General features: G+C 54.3%; 1 protein-coding gene across 9 annotated transcripts in view; it reads left to right on the forward strand.

The window, feature by feature from the left end:
- The window catches only part of RNF144A (ring finger protein 144A), a 367,507-nt gene that overhangs the window by 101,218 nt on the left and 246,730 nt on the right, over positions 1-19,559 (forward strand). For all 9 annotated transcript variants that reach the window (XR_015248833.1, XR_015248834.1, XM_086699954.1 and 6 more), the window contains 2 exons: positions 1,935-2,082; positions 7,938-8,027. Coding sequence is in view for 7 of the 9 variants with exons in the window: in XM_086699954.1 (XP_086556080.1) it covers positions 1,935-2,082; positions 7,938-8,027 (238 nt within the window). In the remaining 2 variants the exon portion in view is untranslated. The remainder of the gene's footprint in view (positions 1-1,934; positions 2,083-7,937; positions 8,028-19,559) is intronic.

The raw sequence follows: 19,559 nt of genomic DNA on the forward strand, positions 1-19,559 counted from the left end.
AAGTCACGTGTGCAACCAGCCTGCGGGGCGTTTTGCCTTCCCTTTAGAGAAGAGTTTGAGCCACAGACAGTGTCATCTTTCGGTGACAGCTTAACAAGCACTGCCACCTACTGCGGGCCTTGCTACCCCTGTGCCGGGTTCCGTGTGAATGTACTACACGCACGGAGACCCTTTCGAGCTCCACAACAGCCTCCGATGGGGAGGCACCAGCCTCGTTTCTAGTGGTGGAAGGGGGACACTAACACTGGTGATACGCGAGTGGCAGGGCCGGGACTCACGTGTCTCTAGACCCGGGGCTCCTCACCGACAGCCTGCCTCCTCCCAGCATGTCCTCCCTGGTCACCTGCTAGTGAACAGAACAGAACCGTGTTCAGCTGGAGCCCAGGCCTCACGGACGAGGAGCCTCCACTGATCATCAGATTAGCTCTACTGAAGTCAAACCGTTTTTGATCATTGCATTTACTGTGATGCCTGTGGAAGATCCGCCAGCCAGAACGCACCCAAAATGCCAGAATTTGCCCACTCTCAGTGAACGTATGCTCATGAACGCATGGGGTTCCGGAAGGGTTGCTCGGTCCCAGGGGCAGATCATTTTTCCCCTGGCAGTGTTGGTCTGATATAGCGGGTTCAGCTAATGCGGCAAACGTGTTGCCATGACCCGTGATAACTTCTTGTAGCAGTTAACCATTTATCCTTCCAGATGTTTCCATGCATGTTTGTTTAGCCTTCCCTTTCAATTTAATAGCGTGGGATGGACCGTCACACCGACACATCTGTGTCATGTCTTTAATAGCATAGAATGGTTGCTGTCACGTATCGGTCACTTCACCCATGCTTGGTGCTACGCTGGGCTCCTGTCACGCGTCACTGTCTAGCATGCGCACGCTGGGAGGGCTGAGGCCTGGAGCGGCTCTTACACCGCACGTGACCCCAGAGAGCTTGTCTGCAGAGAGCCAGCACGTGACCCCAGGCCTGCAGCCCCTCAGGCTAACCACCTGACTCCCCAGCCCCTCGGGACAACCGGACTTGCCAGGAAAGCGATTCTGTCAAGACAGGCCCAGTAGATCTAATTAAACGATGATCATGTATCTGTAACCATTTTTTCTGATAATAGCAAGTGTATAAAAATTGTCATCGATCCTTTGGAAATTATACAGATACATGAATAAGGAACATACAATTTGACCATAATCCCATTACACAGACACCGTCATTATAGGCCTTTGCCATAGTTTCTCTCTTTTTTTTTTTTTTATAATTTTATGTATTTATTTTTAATGTTTTATTTTATTTGAGAGAGAGCGAGTGGGGGAGAGAGAGAAAGATTTTTTTTTTAAGTTTTAATGTTTATTTATTTTTGAGAGCAAGAGAGAGCAAGCGGGGGAGGGACAGAGAGAGAGGGAGACACAGAATCCAAGGCAGGTTCCAGGCTCCGAGCTGTCAGCACAGAGCCCGACGTGGGGCTCGAACCCACGAACCGTGAGATGAGGACCTGAGCCGAAGTCGGGTGCTTAAGGACTGATCCACCCAGGCGCCCTGCCATAATTTCTTTTGTTTGTCTACACACATCTAAACGTGAATGCCTCCTGACACTGCTTTTTCCTTCCCCGCTGAACCCAACTGGCTGACCCACAGTTTCTTTGGTGATTGTTTTTTGGAGGGTTAGCTTCATCGGTTTCACTCTGTAACATCTGATAAGCAGGGGGGGCGGGTGATGGGCATCGCTGGGGGCACCTGTTGGGATGAGCACTGGATGTTGTATGGGAACCAATTTGACAATAAATTTCATATTAAAACAAAATAAAAAAAAAGAGAAGGGGCCTCGTCCCCTCTGGCTGAACTAGAGCTTGCAGCCTGGCCCTGCCCACGCCTCTCCCCTCCCCTCCCCTTCCCGGGCCCCGCTGAGCAGATCACTGACAGACTCTCTCCCGCAGCTCTGCTTTCAAACTGGAGGAGGACGACGCGCCCATCAAGCGGTGCCCCAAGTGCAAGGTGTACATCGAGCGGGACGAAGGGTGCGCACAGATGATGTGTAAGAACTGCAAGCACGCCTTCTGCTGGTACTGCCTCGAGTCTCTGGACGTGAGTAGAGCCTCTGGGTGCGAAACCCACCTGCTGCCCTGAGGAGCTTAGAGAGTGTGCCCGGGGGAAGCCGAAAGAACATTATCAGATGTTTTTCTGTGCTTCTGAAAATATTAATTCCCCCAGTGCAGTGGTGCCAGAAGATGGCAATTCGTGCAGGGGTTCCAGAAGCAAAAGGGCCGCTCAGCCTTGGATTGAGCCTGGGCAGGTGGGGGGCGGGGTCTCAAGGTCTTTGGTTTTGTCTGCGGGGACCATCTGGGCTCAGTCTGCTGTAACTGAACACCAGAGAGTGGGTGCTGGGACAACAGGCATTGATTCTGGAGTCCAGTAGCAGATTCGGTTCCTGGCTCTTGACCTCCCTCGGTGCCCAGAGAGGCAAGAGAGCCCTCCTCCTGGTTTATGGACGGCCGCCTTCTCACTGTGTCCTCACGTAGCAGAGAGACAGATTGGTGTCTCCTTGTTGAATAAGGGCACTGACCCCATCCTGGGGCACCCACCCGTCTCGTGACCTCATCTAACCATCTAATCACCTCCCAAAGATGCCACCTTTGGACACCATCACGTGGGGGATTCAGGCTTCAATGTATGAATTTGAGGGGGAGGGGAGGATGCAAACACGCAGGCCAAAGCAGGAGTGTTAGTGGAATAGGAAGGGTAAACAGAGGCAGGGCACTGGGGAACATGTTGGCAGTGGCACAGTTCAGTGACCTTCTGTCACCCACAGGGCAGAAAAACATACACTCTGTACCATCTGGCAGAATGGAAGTTTCTAGCCTCATATGGCCACCTTCTCCCAAGTGTGCCCTGTGCTGAATGTGTCCCGAGCACTCTGTACCCCAGTAGCTCTGCACGTGCAAAGACCCCACCGAGAGCACACAACCCTCCCCTTTCGAAGCACCTGGTTTTCTCTGGAGCTTCAAGGCCAGACTCAAAGGATACTAATTTCAGTTCGATGTTCTTCTTCAACCATATGAGGAGATTGGGCATCTTGCCAAAATGATGACATTCTGACTTTAGTTTTACAAGAGTTTATTTGTACATAGGTTTTTATTTATTTATTTTTTAAATTTTATTTATTTTGAGAGAGAGGGCGTGTGCAGAGGGGCAGAGATAGGGAGACCGAAGGAGAGAGAATCCTAAGCAGGCTCTACACTGTCAGCTCAGAGCCCGACTCAGGGTGCGAAATCATGAACCACAAGATCAGGACCTGAGCCGAAACCAAGAGTTGGCCACTCAACCCACTGAGCCACCCAGGTGCCCCTGTACATAGGTTTTTAAAACTATAATTAAGGGGCGCCTGGGTGGCTCAGTCGGTTGAGTGTCTGCCTTCAGCTCAGGTCATGGTCTCACACTCCATGAGTTCAAGCCCCGCGTTGGGCTCTGTGCTGACAGCTCGGAGCCTGGAGCCTGCTTCGGATTCTGTGTCTCCCTCTCTCTCTGCCCCTCCCCTGCTCATGCTCTGTCTCTCTCTGTCTCAAAAATAAATAAAACATTAAAAAAATTAAAAAAAAAAACTATCATTAAGTACCAGAAATGATCATCTGTTAACATCATTACGATCAGTGACAGTCCAAGCAAATCAAGTCCCGTGTCCTGTGTGTTTGTGTATGTATGTCCTGGACAGCAAGGATGACTGTGTGCAACTCTTTTAAAACTAATGAAAGAGAGGAGGGGTTGCCACACACCCCTGCTTTCCATCGCTAGGAGTTCATTTGCCCACAGCCTGCCCCTGCTACCCTAACTCTGATATCACTCTGCTGGTCTGGGTGAGTGTCCCTCTCAGGGGCTACATGAGAGTGGTCAGTGACCTTGAGAGTTTGCCTGTCGTCCTCAGGACGGGCCTACAGATTGTCAGGAATATACGTGCATATTTGAGATGGAATCTTAAAGAAGGTAACAGATCTGTAACCTAAGGGCCATCTTTAAAAATATTAGATTGCTTCTTTTGTGTTGTTTTTTGGAAAAGGCTTCTGTTCCTTTATTAGCTTTCAGTTATGAAATGTACAGCAGAACCATGTGTAGCTGAACAAATCTCAGTGAGTCATCACCTGTTTTCTATCCTGGAGGCTTCCTTTTCTCATCCTAGGCAAGTTTCATAAATCGGTTTGGCAAGGTTAATCTTCTTTAGCGTAGATCCAAACAAGTTGTTCTATGACCTTGCGTGGTGGGGAGAGATGTTAGAAGGATGTCTCAAGCGCTGCAAAGTCCTTGGGGCCTTAAAGTTCTTACAAATGTATGTATATAAAATTATATGTGGCCTTTCTCTACGTTGTGCCTATAATTTTGCATTTTTACCATAATCCAATTTGGGGGGAAATCTGATTTTTAAATTCTGATGTTATCATCTAGTATCTGGTCTGCAGTTTGCCACTCCCTGCAACTTTTCCTACAGGGGAAAGGAAGGGAAATGCCAGTTGTGTTACATGTTAGCAAATCTCCTGGGAGACTTTTCTGGGGACGGATTGAAAAGGAGCTGACAACAGGTTTAGTTTCGGTTGGGGGTGGGGAGGGGAGATCACTGTGCTGCCTTGATGAAGTTACAAGAAAGGGAATGGTCTCCGTTGAACACAAAGCTGTTGGCTCCGCTCTGGTCCCTGGAGAAACACCCCGTCTGTCTGTCTTTCTGTCTGTCTGACTCCGTTCTGAGGCCCGGGTTCCCCCACCCTGTGCAGAAGGCCTGGACCCTCCTGGCTCTGCCTGAACTGATGACAGAGGAACGGCTCTGCCCGTTTCCACCTTGAAAGTCATCATCCTCCTGGCCAAGTGCTTCCTGTTAGTCTCTGTAAAGGAAGAGCTGCTGAAAAATGACCCTGTGGCTTAGAAAGCAGATTCTCAAGGAAAGCGAGTCTGCCCTGGGGCCATTTATCAGGGACAATAACCATGATTTAAGACGAGTGCATGAGCACATGGCTGGAAGCCAGGAGTGCTTCTAAGACAGGAGTGCACTTTACTGGTCTTTCTCATCTCGGGAACTTCTCCACCCGAGACAGCCTCTTGCACATGTACACGTCGAGGAGTTATAAATCACATCAGGCTGCTTCCTTCCATGTGGGCCTTATTCTCCTCTCTGCACCTGGCCCGGACCCTCACTGGTGTGCACGTCGTCCTCCCCCTGCTCCCCGCCATCGCCACACAGTTGAAAGGGACACATGGACTCTCTTCCTTTTATTTTTTGGGGGGATAGTTTTTATTGAAGTAATTGTTACATGGCCCACCCTGTGCAATTTGTTCTACAAACCCATTTTAGTTAAAAATTTTTTTTAACATCCATTCATTTTTGAAAGACAGAGACAGAGCACAAACGGGGGAGAGCTAGAGAGAGAGGGAGACAGAATCAGAAGCAGGCTCCAGGCTCCGAGCTTTCAGCACAGAGCCCGACGTGGGGCTCGAACTCAAACCGTGAGATCATGACCTGAGCCAACGTCGGCCGCTTAACCAACTGAGCCACCCAGGCTCCCCAAACTCATTTGATTTACTACACGCGTTCTGTCTGTGGGAGTTGGAATTAGTTTGCGAGCAGAATTTGTTCTGGAAACATGCTTGTAATCCAAAGCATTTGTATATCAGAGTGAATTTCAAGAACCATTGGCTCAGTTGTGGTCACGTGACGTTCGGCATCGCGTAGGTCTCCTATTGGAAGACATCTCTGGTTTATCAAGTTAAAGTTTATTAGAAACGTGTGCTCGTCTTCGTGGGATGCTCCCAGAACAAGTTACTTGCAATCCAAGGTTTTATTGTACTTCCTTTTCTCAAGGGGAATCCGGGAAGATTTAATGGTTTTTACTCTTTGATCTTTCAGTCTCTAAAAGACAACAGTCTGGGGGGAGAACCCACTGGTGCAAGCCCGAATTTGACACAAAAGGCCTGGGGGGGATTTACTTTTATCCTTGAATCTCTCCATGATTGCAGCTTTCTGCTCAGGCGCCATTGTTTCTGTTTCCAGCCAGGGGCTCAATGAAACTTCCCTGAAGGATAGTAAGGGAAATGTTGGCCTCCCACAAAAATACACCTGGATTCCTGGCAGGGCCTGGGGTGGGGGTGGGGGGTTCTGCCCCAGGGCTTCGCCAGGAAGCTTAACATCACAATGAAATCAAGTGTGTTTTGTAAAAGCATCTTCGAGTGCTTTAGTCAGGTGTAAGAAAGGACCTATTTGAACAAGCTTTTCATTCTGTTCCGGAAGCTGGCCCCCAGTGTCCAGGCTCCACTGGACTCCTTTGAGCAGAGGCTGGGGTGGAGGCTGTCTCCAGGAGGCTGGCGGAGTCCATGATCTTGAGGAGCTAGTGATCGCCCTGCCCACCCCACCCCACCTCCCCGCTTTTTTTTTTTTTTTTTTTGTATTTCAGAAAACAAATTCAAAAGCTGTTCAGGAGCCTCCGGTACAAGGCCTTATGATAGTCCGTCTGGGAAAATGAGACATAGCAATGAAACATTAATTTCAGTGTATGAGTAAGTTAATATCAGGATGAAGGAGGGCGTAATTCAGAGTTCAAGGAAGCGCGGGGGGTTCGCGGTGGACAGACGCCGTCAGGAGTAGCTTCACAGCAGATGAAGCACCGGCTGGAAGAAGCTTTGTGTCCACGTGTACCTAGGCTTCCTTCCACAGTCGCGGGGACCGGTAGAGGCCCTGAGGCAGGAGCCGCAGGCTGGGACGGCAACTCCCGCAGAAGCTTCTTGCTGCTGCCCCAGAAAAGCCAGGGTCTGCTGATGTGGGTGTACATTCTGGCACTGCGAGGGTGGCCCGGAAAAGCCCCAGATTTTCTGCCAGCGTCGTTCTCAGGATGAGCCGAGGGCCTGGGGACGGCGGCCGCCCAGTCCGGTTCCGACAGAGCTGGGTTTAAGGGCCGGGCACACGGCTGATGTCCGGCTCCGCGGGGCTTGCGGAAGAGTGACTTTGGGGCCTCTCCGAGACCTGGGGCCCTGTGCTCATTCATCCCTTTCTCAGGGGGAAGCCGGCTCTTTACACCCCCAGTTAAATGAGCACGCGGCCCTGGGCCCCTCCTCTGCACTGTTTACTGGGCTATTGTTTTTCGTGTTCAACAGGAGAGAAATGGCATTTCCTGCTGGAGTTGGGGGAGCGGAGGGTTTTGTGTGCAAAGCCCCTTCCTGCTCACTTGGCGCGGGCTCGGGATTTGGGGGCCGAGCGCTGAGCCCCGAATGTAGTTAGAGACTGTCCCCGGCTGAGGGTCCCCATCCCAAGAACCTGACAGCGATCAGACTGGAGGTGAGGGTGGGAGGTGAGAGCGCCTGGAGGGAGGCAGGAACAGGATGTTTCCATGGGTCAGAACTCACTTCAGACATCTGGAGGAGTTGGAGGCGGCAGATGGTTCCCGAGCTGCTTGCTGCTGAGGAATGAGTAGGTTTTCGTGGTCTGAGCTGAAAGGAAGCCGCACTTCCCAGGTGGGAAGCCCGGCACTAATGGAGGAGGATGAACCGGAGATCAAGAGAATCATCTAATCCGGGGGTAATCCTGCCGGGCGGGCGGCCCGAGGATGTAAAGGCAGCCGAGCTCTGGGGGCATCAAACACAGCCAGGCCCGGGAGTGGCTGGCGGAGTAGCTGGGGCCTCTGACCTACTTGTTCACAAGCCCCACTGCACTGAGAGCCTCTCCCCTGCAAAAGCCAGAGATCTGGGGCAGGGCTCCCTCTAGTGCCCGAGGCCACGTCCCGTTGGGGAGGCCACGGGGAGAGAATGGAGGAGGGAGGTCCCCAGGAGGCAGCCCGGTGCTGTGGGTGTGAGCCCTTTCTCTGTGCCCCCCACCCCGCGCCCCTGTCCCCCACTTACTTTGGCCCAGGCAGGACTCACTCGCTGAACTTCGAGGAACCTGCCATCCACCCTGCTCTCTCTCCTCTTCCCAGGATGACTTCCTCCTGATCCATTACGATAAAGGACCGTGCCGGAACAAGCTGGGCCATTCCAGGGCATCTGTGATCTGGCATCGGACACAGGTAGGAGGTGACTCACCTGGAACTTTGATCCCCGGAAGAGAGAGTGTGTGTGCGAGCCAGTTGGTTGGAGACGTGCTGTTTAGAAAAGTAGAGCTAGGAAAGGTGGGTCCTGCCCGAACTTTTCTTGCTCTGCGGTTGTGCTTCTGGTAGCCCTGGCCCAAAGTTGTGGCAAATAGGCATCGCGTTTGGCGCGTGGTGGTTCTTGGAACGTCAGACTGTAGGTTTCTTGCACCTTACTCATGGCTTTGGCGGTGATCCATTCTGTCGGTTAATTCTTGCATGGCCCTTTATGAAGAGCTTTTTTTCTAGAAGCCTGGAGGTAAGCAAGTTAGTCACAGGAAAGAAAAACAGAAAGAAAGGAAAAAGTCCCTACCTGGTGGTGTCTGAGCAGCAGCCTGTGGGGTTTACAGAGGGCCAGTGCATTAATATTCATTCATACTTTCAACATGCGTTTATTTCCTGCTGCGTGCCGGGCGCTATCCTAGGATAGGGTATTCACTGGAAGAATAAGATTCATCTGTCTTATTCACTGGAACACTTCCAGTGAGTAAGATAGATGTACTCCAGTGAATAAGATAGATGCGTGCCGTGTATAATACACCGGCAGGACATACGTGATAGGAGTTCAACTGTGGAGGGGATGTGATGGGGACTGCGTGGTCGGGAAGGGCCATTCGGTGGTACCCATGGTGGAGTGCTGAGTGGTATTAACCCTAAAAATAAAGCTTCCAGCTATTTTACCAACAAAAATGGGTTTATTTGGGAATAGCCTGGAAATGCAGCTTGGGACATACAAGCTACAGCCAAATCACAGACCAGTCTGGAGAGCAAAGGGGAGGAACTCTCTTTTATAGAAGCAAGGGGGCGCTGGGAAGCCCCTCACACACATCAGAAGTCCTTTGGAATAAACCAGGGGGCTCCAAACGTAGTGGCTTCTCACTGCTGAGTTGTGAGCGTTTCATTGGCTGGGTTGTGGCAGAGGTGGTGGGGGAGGAAACTGTCCTTCCTCCTTCTGGGGAAACAAAGTAGTAGCTAAAGTAGGATCCAAGTGCGAGGTCCCTGTTGGGTCTGCCCTTGAGGACAGTGGTGGCGTCTGAGCTCTACCTGCTGGCCTCCTGATGCCTTTTAAGTGAAGTTTCCTTTAGTAAATTTCACAGTGATGAGGAAGAGCTGGCTGGGGGAGAGGGGGACAGGGCGGAAGGGACAGTCCAGGCAGAGGAAGGACATTCTAGGCACAGGGGACAGTTCAGGCGGAGGAGGGGCAGTCGCAGAGGAGGGGACAGTCCAGGCAGAGAAGGGGTAGTCTAGACATAGGGGACAGTCCAGGCAGAGGGGAGACGGTCCAGGCAGAGGGGGAACCGTATGCGCAGGGGACAGTCCAGGCAGAGGGGAAAGTCAGGCAGAGGAGGGGACAGTCCAGGCAGGCAGAGGGGACAGGGAGGGTTGACTGGTAGGACCTTGGCGTGAAGGTCCAAGGAGACCGAGCAGGGTGAGGCAGAGGGTCAGAGATGCTGTCAGAGGATAGACCCCAGCGGCTCGAAGGGCCTCTGCCCACTCTCACGTTTCAGCGCCTGTGCGGCTGGCCGAGGTGGGTCCGCCGGCCCATCTCGGGTAGAGGAGCCGGTCTCAGGGCAGATGCCCTGTGAGTCACTCACTCGCCATCATTACAGCCCACGTGGCCGAGCCAACGAGGTGCATGCCGGAGGGGGCTGACAGAGGCCTTCTGGCAGGGGGGCCGGTGGCAGAAAGTGTCGGGGTTGCCAGCGGTGAGTTCTCTATTGCAACCCTCAGATGTGCCTAGTGGGGAGCAGCAGCTGCGGGCAGTGTGTCAACACCGATCTGTGGCTGGGTTCCAGGAACGAGCCCTCTGAGAAGTGGGTGGAGGATTGAAGTGGTGGCGGTCGCACGGTTCTCTGGACACCAGACACCAGTGACCCGCGCACCCGCCTGGGTGGGCTGTCAGCGGTGCGCACTGTGCAGCCCAGCAGAGCTGTTAGAGACTTGGCCCCGGGCCCGAGCTCTGACCAGGGTCTGGAGAGACAGGTGCATGTCCTGCCTCCTGCCAGCACAGCCACCTTGGGGCTCAGCCCCACCTGTGTGTGAGTTTGGCCGTCTGTGGTCATTCACGAGGAAGCGTCTGAACAGCACGGCAGCAGAAGCGTGTGCCTCAGGGTCTGGAGCCATGTCAGGCACCAGGTATCACGGGGCCACACCCCCTCTGAAACCTATAGGGGACCCCATTCTTGCCCATTCTGGTGGGGGCCATCGGTCCGCACTGTTCCTCAGCTCACAGATGCTTCCCTCCAGTCCTGAGTGCTGGCCGGGCCGTCTGTCTGTGCAGCTCTATCTGGGTCCCTATTCCCCTTCAGTAAGGGCACCAGTCCCACCCTAAGAACCTCATTTTAACATGGTGACCTCTATAAAGATGCGATTCCCAAATCAGGCCACGTTCTGAAGTCCTGGGGTCAGGACTCCACATAACATATTTGGGGGGACAGGATTCTACCCATAACGATATCCGCACCCTCTCCCCCACGCAGGAAAGGGAACCATAGCGAGGCCACGTTCCTCCTTTGCTGTCCTCCTCCCGTGTCTGGTGGGGATGAACCGCACTGATTTGGGCTCCCTGCCTTGGCACAGCAGCCCCGTAAGGGGAGGCTGTCGTGTGCACCTGTGAGGGATCACTGGCAATCAGGGCAAAGGGAGGACTCGGGGATCATGTTCTGCTCCAGCCTTTCCCATGTAGGGAATGATCCCCAGCCGAGGGAATGTGACTTGCTCAAAGGTGGCTACCTATTGCTGTGTGACAAGCCTCCCCAAATGCATTGGCTTCATATCCTCACGTTCGCCGTGTTCACCATCTGCAGTGTGAACAAGGGCCCTCAGAAGGCTTGTCTCGGTCCCCATTGGCGTTAGCCGGGATAGAAGTTCCTTCAGTGTCCTTCAGTTCCTTCGGGGTAGTTGGACACAGCAGGGCCCTGGCTGGTGCTGGATCTGGAGTTCCTAACCGTGTCTGTCCACGTGGCCTGAACTTCCAACCACATGGCAGTTAGTGGCAGGTGTGAGTCCCCCAGGACAGAGCGAGGGCAAGATGGGAGCTGTGTCCCCCTTTCTCCTGGAGCCTGGGCAGTCACACCTTATCACGTGTGCCTGTTCATTCAGACGGAGAGAGTTACATGTCCCTGGGGGGTCCTGGGCAGCACTGAGATCCTGGTAACAGTCATTAACAGGACTAAAGAAATACACTTGAGAAAGAATCCAAGACACAAGGGTCCATACCCTGCGCTAGCCTGAAACCCCTTTCTACTAGAAGCTCCTTTTTGGCTCCTGAGTGCCCGCTCGGAGCTAGGTCCCGAAGCCACTTGGGTGCCCCTGATCGCAGGAACTGAGCGGGAGAATTGAACAGAAGCATGCGCTGTGTAGGGTCCCACGGAGACATCTTCTCTGTGGTGCGAGAAGCTCCCGGAACGGATAAGGCCATAGCTACAGAAGTAGAGGGTGTCCACAGGTTAGTGTTAGATTTGGGGAAAACGGTAAAACACTTGCGAACCAGTGTCAAAACGAAGAAAAGGTAAATCACAAAACACGCAAAGTAGGGGAAGTGGGAAGGGGTGGGGCCACGGTCTGTGGGCTGGGACTCACCGAGGGGCACTGTGGGAAGTGGGGAGGGGTGGAGCCGAGGCCTGTGGGCTGGACTCACCGAGGGGTACTGTAGGAAGGGGTGGAGCCAAGGCCTGTGTGCTGGACTCACCGAGGGGCACTGTGGGAAGGGGTGGAGCCAAGGCCTGTGGGCTGGACTCACCGAGGGGCACTGTGGGAAGGGGTGGAGCCGAGGCCTGTGGGCTGGACTCACCGAGGGGCACTGTGGGAAGGGGTGGGGCCGAGGCCTGTGGGCTGGACTCACCGAGGGGCACTGTGGGAAGGGGTGGGGCCGAGGCCTGTGGGCTGGACTCACCGAGGGGCACTGTGGGAAGGGGTGGAGCCAAGGCCTGTGGGCTGGACTCACCCAGGGAGTCTGTGCGTGGAGGCTAGAGCCACGCGGGAGAGATGTTCGTGTGCAGAGGACGCCCCAGCTGTTCCTGAGCCTTCGGTGTTGACAGTGAGGACCACCGCCAGCACAAGGTAGAGACCACCCACCGCCGGAGGCTCTTGGGCGTTCGTGACTCCTTCTTAGAGTGAAGCATCGGGTGGAAGCTTAGTCCTCATTTCCCATGTGCGTCTCCCGCCCTTTGAGCCGCTGGGGCCGTCGGTTCCCTTCCCCTTCACACAGGCTCCTGCTTGGGGCCCACTTCCCCGCGGGCTTCTTACTGATCCCGGGGCGGGGGGAACCTCACTTTGTGTTAGTGCAAAGCTTCTTGAGCAGAAATGGGTTTTCCTGTCCCCCTTCAGCTCATCTCTGAAATGTCCGGGAAGTGTTGGTGAGGCGCCTGGGGTGGTGGTTGATCGATGCCCGGACACCCCAGAACGGCAGGTGGGACCCTGTTTCCAGGGCCTGGCGACGCCTTCCTGCTCTCCACTCCCTGGCCTGCGGGACCGCGGTCCTGCCAAACCCCGGTGTCCTCCTGATCTCCCCGGCTCTCTCTTTCCTCTGCTTGTCCCAGTCTGGCTCATGGAGATTCTACTCCCTTTGTCTATAGCCAAGGTCAGGGTCACGTCCTCCGTGACCCCCCTCCCCCCCCGCCGCCGCAACTGTTACCAGAGCCCCCCTCCCTCACCCCGGGCGAACATTTGTTTCAACACCCATCACTTATGGCGACCCCTCTTGTTTTCCCCTCTCGAGCGTGTGGCTTAACTCTTAAGAGAGATAGACTGTCCTCCATAGTTGGGACTTGTTTTGCTCATCTTTGTGGCCCTACGCCCCAGCTCCATGCCTGAGCCAGAAAGATGCTCCAGAAATCAACCTGGTTGAAAGTGTGGTCGATTGATTTGGCTTTCTTGTGACTAGTTCACCGCCTTCCTACTCAAAGCCAGCTGTCTTTGGAGGGACCTTTGTCCTTGTTCACTCAGCTACTTTTCCCTTTGGGTGGGACAGGAAGCAGAGGGGCCTGTCTGGCTGGCTCATTTTCTCCAGGAATCCTGCAGGAGCTGCTGGTGTCCTGGTGGGGGCCTGATGGCGGCTGGGGACTGTTCAGAAAAATACCACTTGGCTGTCGTCGGGAGGCGCTGTGACTCGTTCCCTGTCTGGGGGAAACAAAAAGGCTCCTGTTAAGAAAAGTGGACTCTGGACCTGGAGCAGGTGTGTCGGAAGGAGCAGGGGCAGGAGTGTTGGTGTGACAGAGTGACAGGTGAAGGGGGCAGCGCTTGAGAGGACACCCACCCTGCCTGGAAACCCCCAGCTTCGCCTGGGCTCCTCTTTGTCCGCCTGTTAGATCACCTCCAGGGGCCCGCCTGGTCCTCTGGCTTCTCCCATCTCTCCTGCCACCTTGTCTGTCCTCTGTGCTATGCAGGGCTGACCCATGTGGCCTCCCTGCAGCACTTTGAGGGAAGCCTAGCAGACATCGATCAAGCATGTTTCAGGAGCTCATATGACTGCAAGGTGGAGGGAGATGTGAGAAGCACAGAAATATTTCTCGTGGAGGATTTGAGGAAAACTATGGAAAGCGGGGCAAATAATTCTAACCATAAAGTTTCTGAAATGGGAGGCTGCAGAAAAGACTTGTGGTGTGTGGGGCCATGAAACAGGGGCCCAGAATGTGACCCTGGGGACAGGATGGGGGTGCCTGGAGGTTCAGTGCAGCAGATGGGAAGCTGGGGCAGAGTAGTGATTGAGCCTGGAGACGACCCCCAGGGTCATGCTTTGACTTAAAAACTGTGGCACTAGGGAGCCACAGCAGGCTTAAGAGCAGCAGAGTAGAATGCACAGATGGGATACAACCTGAAGACTTCTCATCCTGGCATTCCTGGTCCCTCAGGACCAGGGTCTTACTCCATCCCCACCTGCTCCTGTCCCCCGCCTATCACATACCCGGGCCGTAGCGCATTCTGAACAATGGCTTTGGAGTTTTAACTTGACTGAGACCTGTAGGTAGAAACACACAGCGCCCTTCAACCCGTCAAGTACTTGTACACACCCACATATGTATCCTACCTGCTCGATGTGTTCTGTTTACTAAAGGTCTGGTCTTGACCCCCCGACTGCTTCACCATCCCCCAGACGGGTCAGGTGCTGCCCTGAGGCACACAGATGTCGCTTGGAGCTTCTGCCCGGAGTTGGCTTCCTCAGCTCCTTAGGGAAGTGCCTCTCTGTCGGCCGCTCGGGGTCTCGCCCGACACAGACCTCCGCAGTGCTGCAAACACGGCCCTGAAGGCGGTGCCCTGTGACTCCTGTGTGTAGGGGCTGTGGTTGAAAGCCCAGTGTCATCTCTTGCTGGACGAGGTTCCTGCTCCTTCGCGTTTCCTGCGTTTCGATAGGAAGTTCGGTAAAATTATTTTAAGAGATCGTCGGTGAGAATTGTGGTGTGCTTCCTCTTGACGATTGCAGGCTGCCCTCGATATTGTGGTGGGAGTAAAAACATGAGATGCCAAACACGTTTTACCTAGTGTTCTGCCAGATGAATGGAAAAACGCGTCTTTGTCGCGTAGAGGTTTTATACAATTCTGTTTTGTCCCGAGCGATGTCCTTGTTTTGATTTCGTTCGGCAGGGTCTCCTTGCGGAACGGCACCTTTGCAAACAGGAAGGAGGAGCCGGGTGGTGTTGGCTGTGGCTGCAGGGGTGGAGACGTGGCCTGCTCCTTACTAAACTGCGGACTCCTGGGTGTGAGCAGCCGGGGGTGGACAGCTGTGCTCTGCCCTCGGCCCCCGCTTGTCACTTTACACAGGGTTGCTGTGAACCGCGGTGCCTTTGCTAGTGCTGGCCCCGAACTCGGCCATCGTGTGCCTTTCCTCTGCACGACGTAAGTCTACTTCCTTAGGACGCCAGCACCTGACGGGGGAGGAGGGCCCTCTCCACACGGGCTCCTCCTTCCCCTCTGAGCAGGGAAGCATCACCGTCTTCGTGCTCAGGGACACCTCACAGTGAAGGGAGAGCTCACTTTTACTTACTTATTAATTTATTTTTAAATGTGTATTTTTGAGAGAGAGAGAGAACGATCAGGGGAGGGGCGGAGAGAGAGGGCAGAGGACCCCAAGCAGGCCTCCAGGCTCCGAGCCGTCAGCCCAGAGCCTGCCGCGGGCCTTGAACCCACGAACCGTGAGATCATGAGCCGAGTCACAGTTGGATGCTCAACCCGCTGAGCCACCCGGACGCCCCGGGAGAGCTCACTTTTAGCCACAGGATGGCGTTTAATAGCCAGCTGATGGCCGGTCTCTGCGTTCATGTGTGCGCGTGGAGGCGTGCCGCTGACGCCCTCTGAGTCCAGGCTGACGGGTGGGAGTCCTGTTCCACAGACACCCCTGTCCTGGGAGCCTCATGCAGGGCCCTGTCCTACCCGTACTTTTCCCAGAGCTCAGTGAGAGAGACACGCACTGTCTCCTGTACTTACCCAGGATGCCCGGTCCCTTCTGTCTTAAACAAATTTCGAGACCGTTCGAATCGCTTTTGGCCACAGATTTTGCACTGGTGAAATGAGAGCACTGGGCTGGACTGTGATCCAGGGGCCGAAATGACTTCCTCCTCCTGTGTTTGTAGGGAGGTGGGACCAGCCCTTGTGACAACAAGGAGCCCTCGTGGTATGCTCCCTGCCCCTCCTGTGACCACGTGGCCCTGCCCGTGTCACAGCCCCATTGACCTCCCAGCAGAGGCATCTCATGCCACTCGCTGTCCCCACGTGGGTGCCTAGTGGACATTTCGGACAGGACGTGTATGGGCAGAACTGAGGTTTTCCCTCCAAGCCCCCTCCGTTGTGGGAAGTGCTCTGCTGGCCTCCATGGCCCTCAGACAAAAGGCCCCAGTGACCTGGACCCCCACTTCCTCAGGGGCTTGCTCCCCTCCAGCCAGTGTGTTTCTGTTCTGCTCCCTGAACCCCACTCCCAGGTCCCTCCCTGTCTGCTTTCCCCGGCGGCACCCCTGCCCTGTGCTCGTGGAAATGTGTCTGTTCACCCGGCTGTGGCCGGCCCTCCTCCCCGTGGAACACACTGTCTGGGTCCCCGGAGCCCACGGTGCGGAGGTGGGACGTGGGTGCACCCGGAACCCTCCGGAGCCAGGAGATGAAGAGAGGGAATCGAGGAGACGTCTGTCTAGAGGATGCAGGCAGCCCTTTGGGGGCCACCCCGAGCCCGTGCCGAGGGATCTGAGTCTCCCGTGTGCCCCTCCCAGCTTGCAGACCTGGAGGGAGGTGGGAGAATCAGTGCATCTGTCCCCTGCCACCTGCTTCTGCCCCCACTCCTCCCCGCCCTCCTCCCTCTCCACTCGGGGGCTCCCAACACTGAGTTCCTTCTGACTCTCCTACAATCCTGTGCTCACTTCAGCAGCACATAGACTAAAATCCTACAGTCCTGATGCTCTTCCTTGTCAGGGGCTGGGGTAGGCGCCCCCAGAATTCCCGTGTTGCAGTCTAAGCCCAGGTGTCTCAGAACCTGACCGTATCCGGAGATGGACCCTCAGAGAGCCGATGAAGTTACAGTGGGGCTGTTGGGTGGGCCCCAATCCAGTATGACTGGTGTCCCTATAAGAAGAGATGGGGACACAGACCAGCACAGAGGGACGGCCGTCTGTGAGCCCAGAGAGAGACCTCGGGAGAGACCAGCCCTGCCCACACCTGGGTCTCAGGCTTCTTTCCCCTGAGGACTGTGGAAGAAAGACAGATGTCCAGTGTTTGGGCCCCATCTGTGGTGTGTGGTTATGGTGGCCTTTGAGATGGCCTTGTCTTCTGCACACAGGTGGTGGGATGGCTTCATTCCCTTGCTCACTGTGCTCCGTCCCTGGGAGACAGTCACTCGTTTGAACATCTGGGTGCTAATGGTCCTGAAATCTGCTGGCTTCTCCCCAGAGCCCAAGATTCACGTCCCCACGCCTCCTCCATATCTCCACGTGGGTGCTCGCGGGTCTCCCAGACTCGGAACGTCCAAATGGAGCTCACTGTTCTTCTCGTTACCAAGATGGCATGTCCATCCCCCTCAAGCCATAACTGAGTGCACGGTTCTTGGAGGCCTTCAGGTCTTGCTGATTTTGCTTTCTGAACACCCTCTGCATCTGTGCCTCTTCTGGTCACTGTCCTCCCTCCCACCTGCCCGGCCTGCTGTGAGTCCTGTAGGCTCCTAGCCCCATCTTCCCTACTGTGGACCCGTCCTCCACAAAGCCCCTGGAACTAACCCCCTTGGTTTCTCAACGAGATGAGTGCTCAACTTGAGAGCAGGGATCCTGAGCTCTCCGTTCTGGCCTTGCCGGACCCCGCCCGGATGTCCTGCCTGCACACGTGTGTGTTTCCTGTTTCCACCTGTACCGTCCTACAGCCGGCCTGAAATTCTCTCTTCCTGATGCCTCAGCCTGTGCACACCTGGCTCACACCTGCTGGCCCTGCCACGTCCCTAAGGAAGCCACCCTGAACTTCCCAGCACCTGTTTTCTTTTTTTTTTCTTTTTTTTTATTTTATTTTTTTTAAATTTTTTTTTTTCAACGTTTATTTATTTTTGGGACAGAGAGAGACAGAGCATGAACAGGGGAGGGTCAGAGAGAGAGGGAGACACAGAATCGGGAACAGGCTCCAGGCTCTGAGCCATCAGCCCAGAGCCCGACGCGGGGCTCGAACTCACGGACCGCGAGATCGTGACCTGGCTGAAGTCGGATGCTTAACCGACTGCGCCACCCAGGCGCCCCGCCAGCACCTGTTTTCTGAGTCTCGAATCTGTTTCTGCCCAGAACTCTTCAGCCCTTTGTCACTGCTTGCGGCTGCCTGCCCTCCTGCTGGGCCCCCGTCTTTCAGAGAACAAATCGCCCTGCACTGCACAGTTCAGAACAACAGATACTCATTAAGCGGAGAAATGAGGAGCTGTTACAGAGGGTGGGCAAGAGAGAGCGAGAGAGCGGAGCTGTCACCTAGCGCCTGGCTAGACTCCACACAGCCCCCACGTTTACCTTGTGGCTTCCCCTGCCTCAAGGGCATGCCTCCACCCGCTTGATAGTCATTTAACACCAGCCTACCTGGCAGGGGGTGTTTGCTTCCTGCGGTGTAAACACTCCCATCCTGGCTATTTCAAGCTGCCCCTGTGATGGCACTGAAGGGAGAGTTGGGAGGAGACCTGTGAGCGATCACAGCCCTCTGTCCCTTATTCCTGTCATTGTCCCAGCCTCTCCCACATCTAGCGTGTGGTGTGCTGGGTGGACCTCGATGTCATGTTCAAATGCCAAGTGTCAGAGAATTAAAGGGGTTCCATACATTCACCTTATTGCATCTTTGATTTTGGCATATAGTTCCTAAGTGCTGGAGTGTGGTTTATAGAACTCTCTGGAGGAGAGGATTCAAAACGTACCAGTTTCTGTTCATCTGGGTCAGTCTCCTAAATGTCTGTTGCATGTTTGTTACAGGAGATGCACTGGTCTGTGCACAGAGGCTTATACTGGTTACAGAACCTATGTTATACTCTGAAGATACAGTCTGAATTTGAGAAGCCATACTTTAAAAAATTTTTTTAAATTTTCTTTAACGTTTATTTATTTTTCAGAGACAGGGAATGAATGGGGGAGGTGCAGAGAGGGAATCCAAAGCAGGCTCCAGGCTCTGAACTGTCAGCACAGAGCCTGACGTGGGGCTCGAACTCATAAACTGTGAGATCATGTCCTGAGCCGAAGTCGGACGCTCGACTGACTGAGCCACCCAGGCACCCCTAAAAAAATTTTTTTTAATATTTATTTTTGAAAGAGGGAGAGACAGAGTGCAAAGAAGGGAGGAGCAGAGAGAGGGAGACACAGAATCTGAAGCAGGCTCCAGGCTCTGAGCTGTCAGCACAGAGCCCAGTGCGGGGCTCGAATCCACAGACCGTGAGATCATGACCTGAGCTGAAGTTGGACACTTTAGGAGCTCCTAAAAAAAATTTTTTAATGTTTATTTATTTAAAAAAAATTTTTTTTTTAACGTTTATTTATTTTTGAGACAGAGAGAGACAGAGCATGAACAGGGGAGGGTCAGAGAGAGGGAGACACAGAATCTGAAACAGACTCCGGGCTCTGAGCTGTCAGCACAGAGCCCGACGTGGGGCTTGAACTCACGGACCGCGAGATCATGACCTGAGCCGAAGTCGGCCCCTTAACCGACTGAGTAATGTTTATTTATTTTCGAGAAAGAGACAGCATGAGCAGGGGAGAGGTAGAGAGAGAGGGAGACACGGAATCCGAAGCAGGCTCCAGGCTCTGAGCCATCAGCAGAGAGCCCGACGAGGGGCTCGAACCCACGGACCGTGAGATCATGACCTGAGCCGAAGTCGGATGCTCAACTGACGGAGCCACCCAGGTGGCCCGAGAAGCTGTACCTTTAAGTCTCAGAGTTTGCCAGGATGAACAACGCTGTGTTCTGCTGTGCGTCCCTCCAGAGCCTGGAACTGTTTACTCCTCTGTATCACCTGTAGTATACAATCTAGTGCCTCTCACACGTTTATAA

Source organism: Puma concolor, chromosome A3, assembly GCF_028749965.1.
Source record: "Puma concolor isolate L17-30 chromosome A3, mPumCon1.1.hap2, whole genome shotgun sequence".
NCBI lineage: Eukaryota > Metazoa > Chordata > Mammalia > Carnivora > Felidae > Puma > Puma concolor.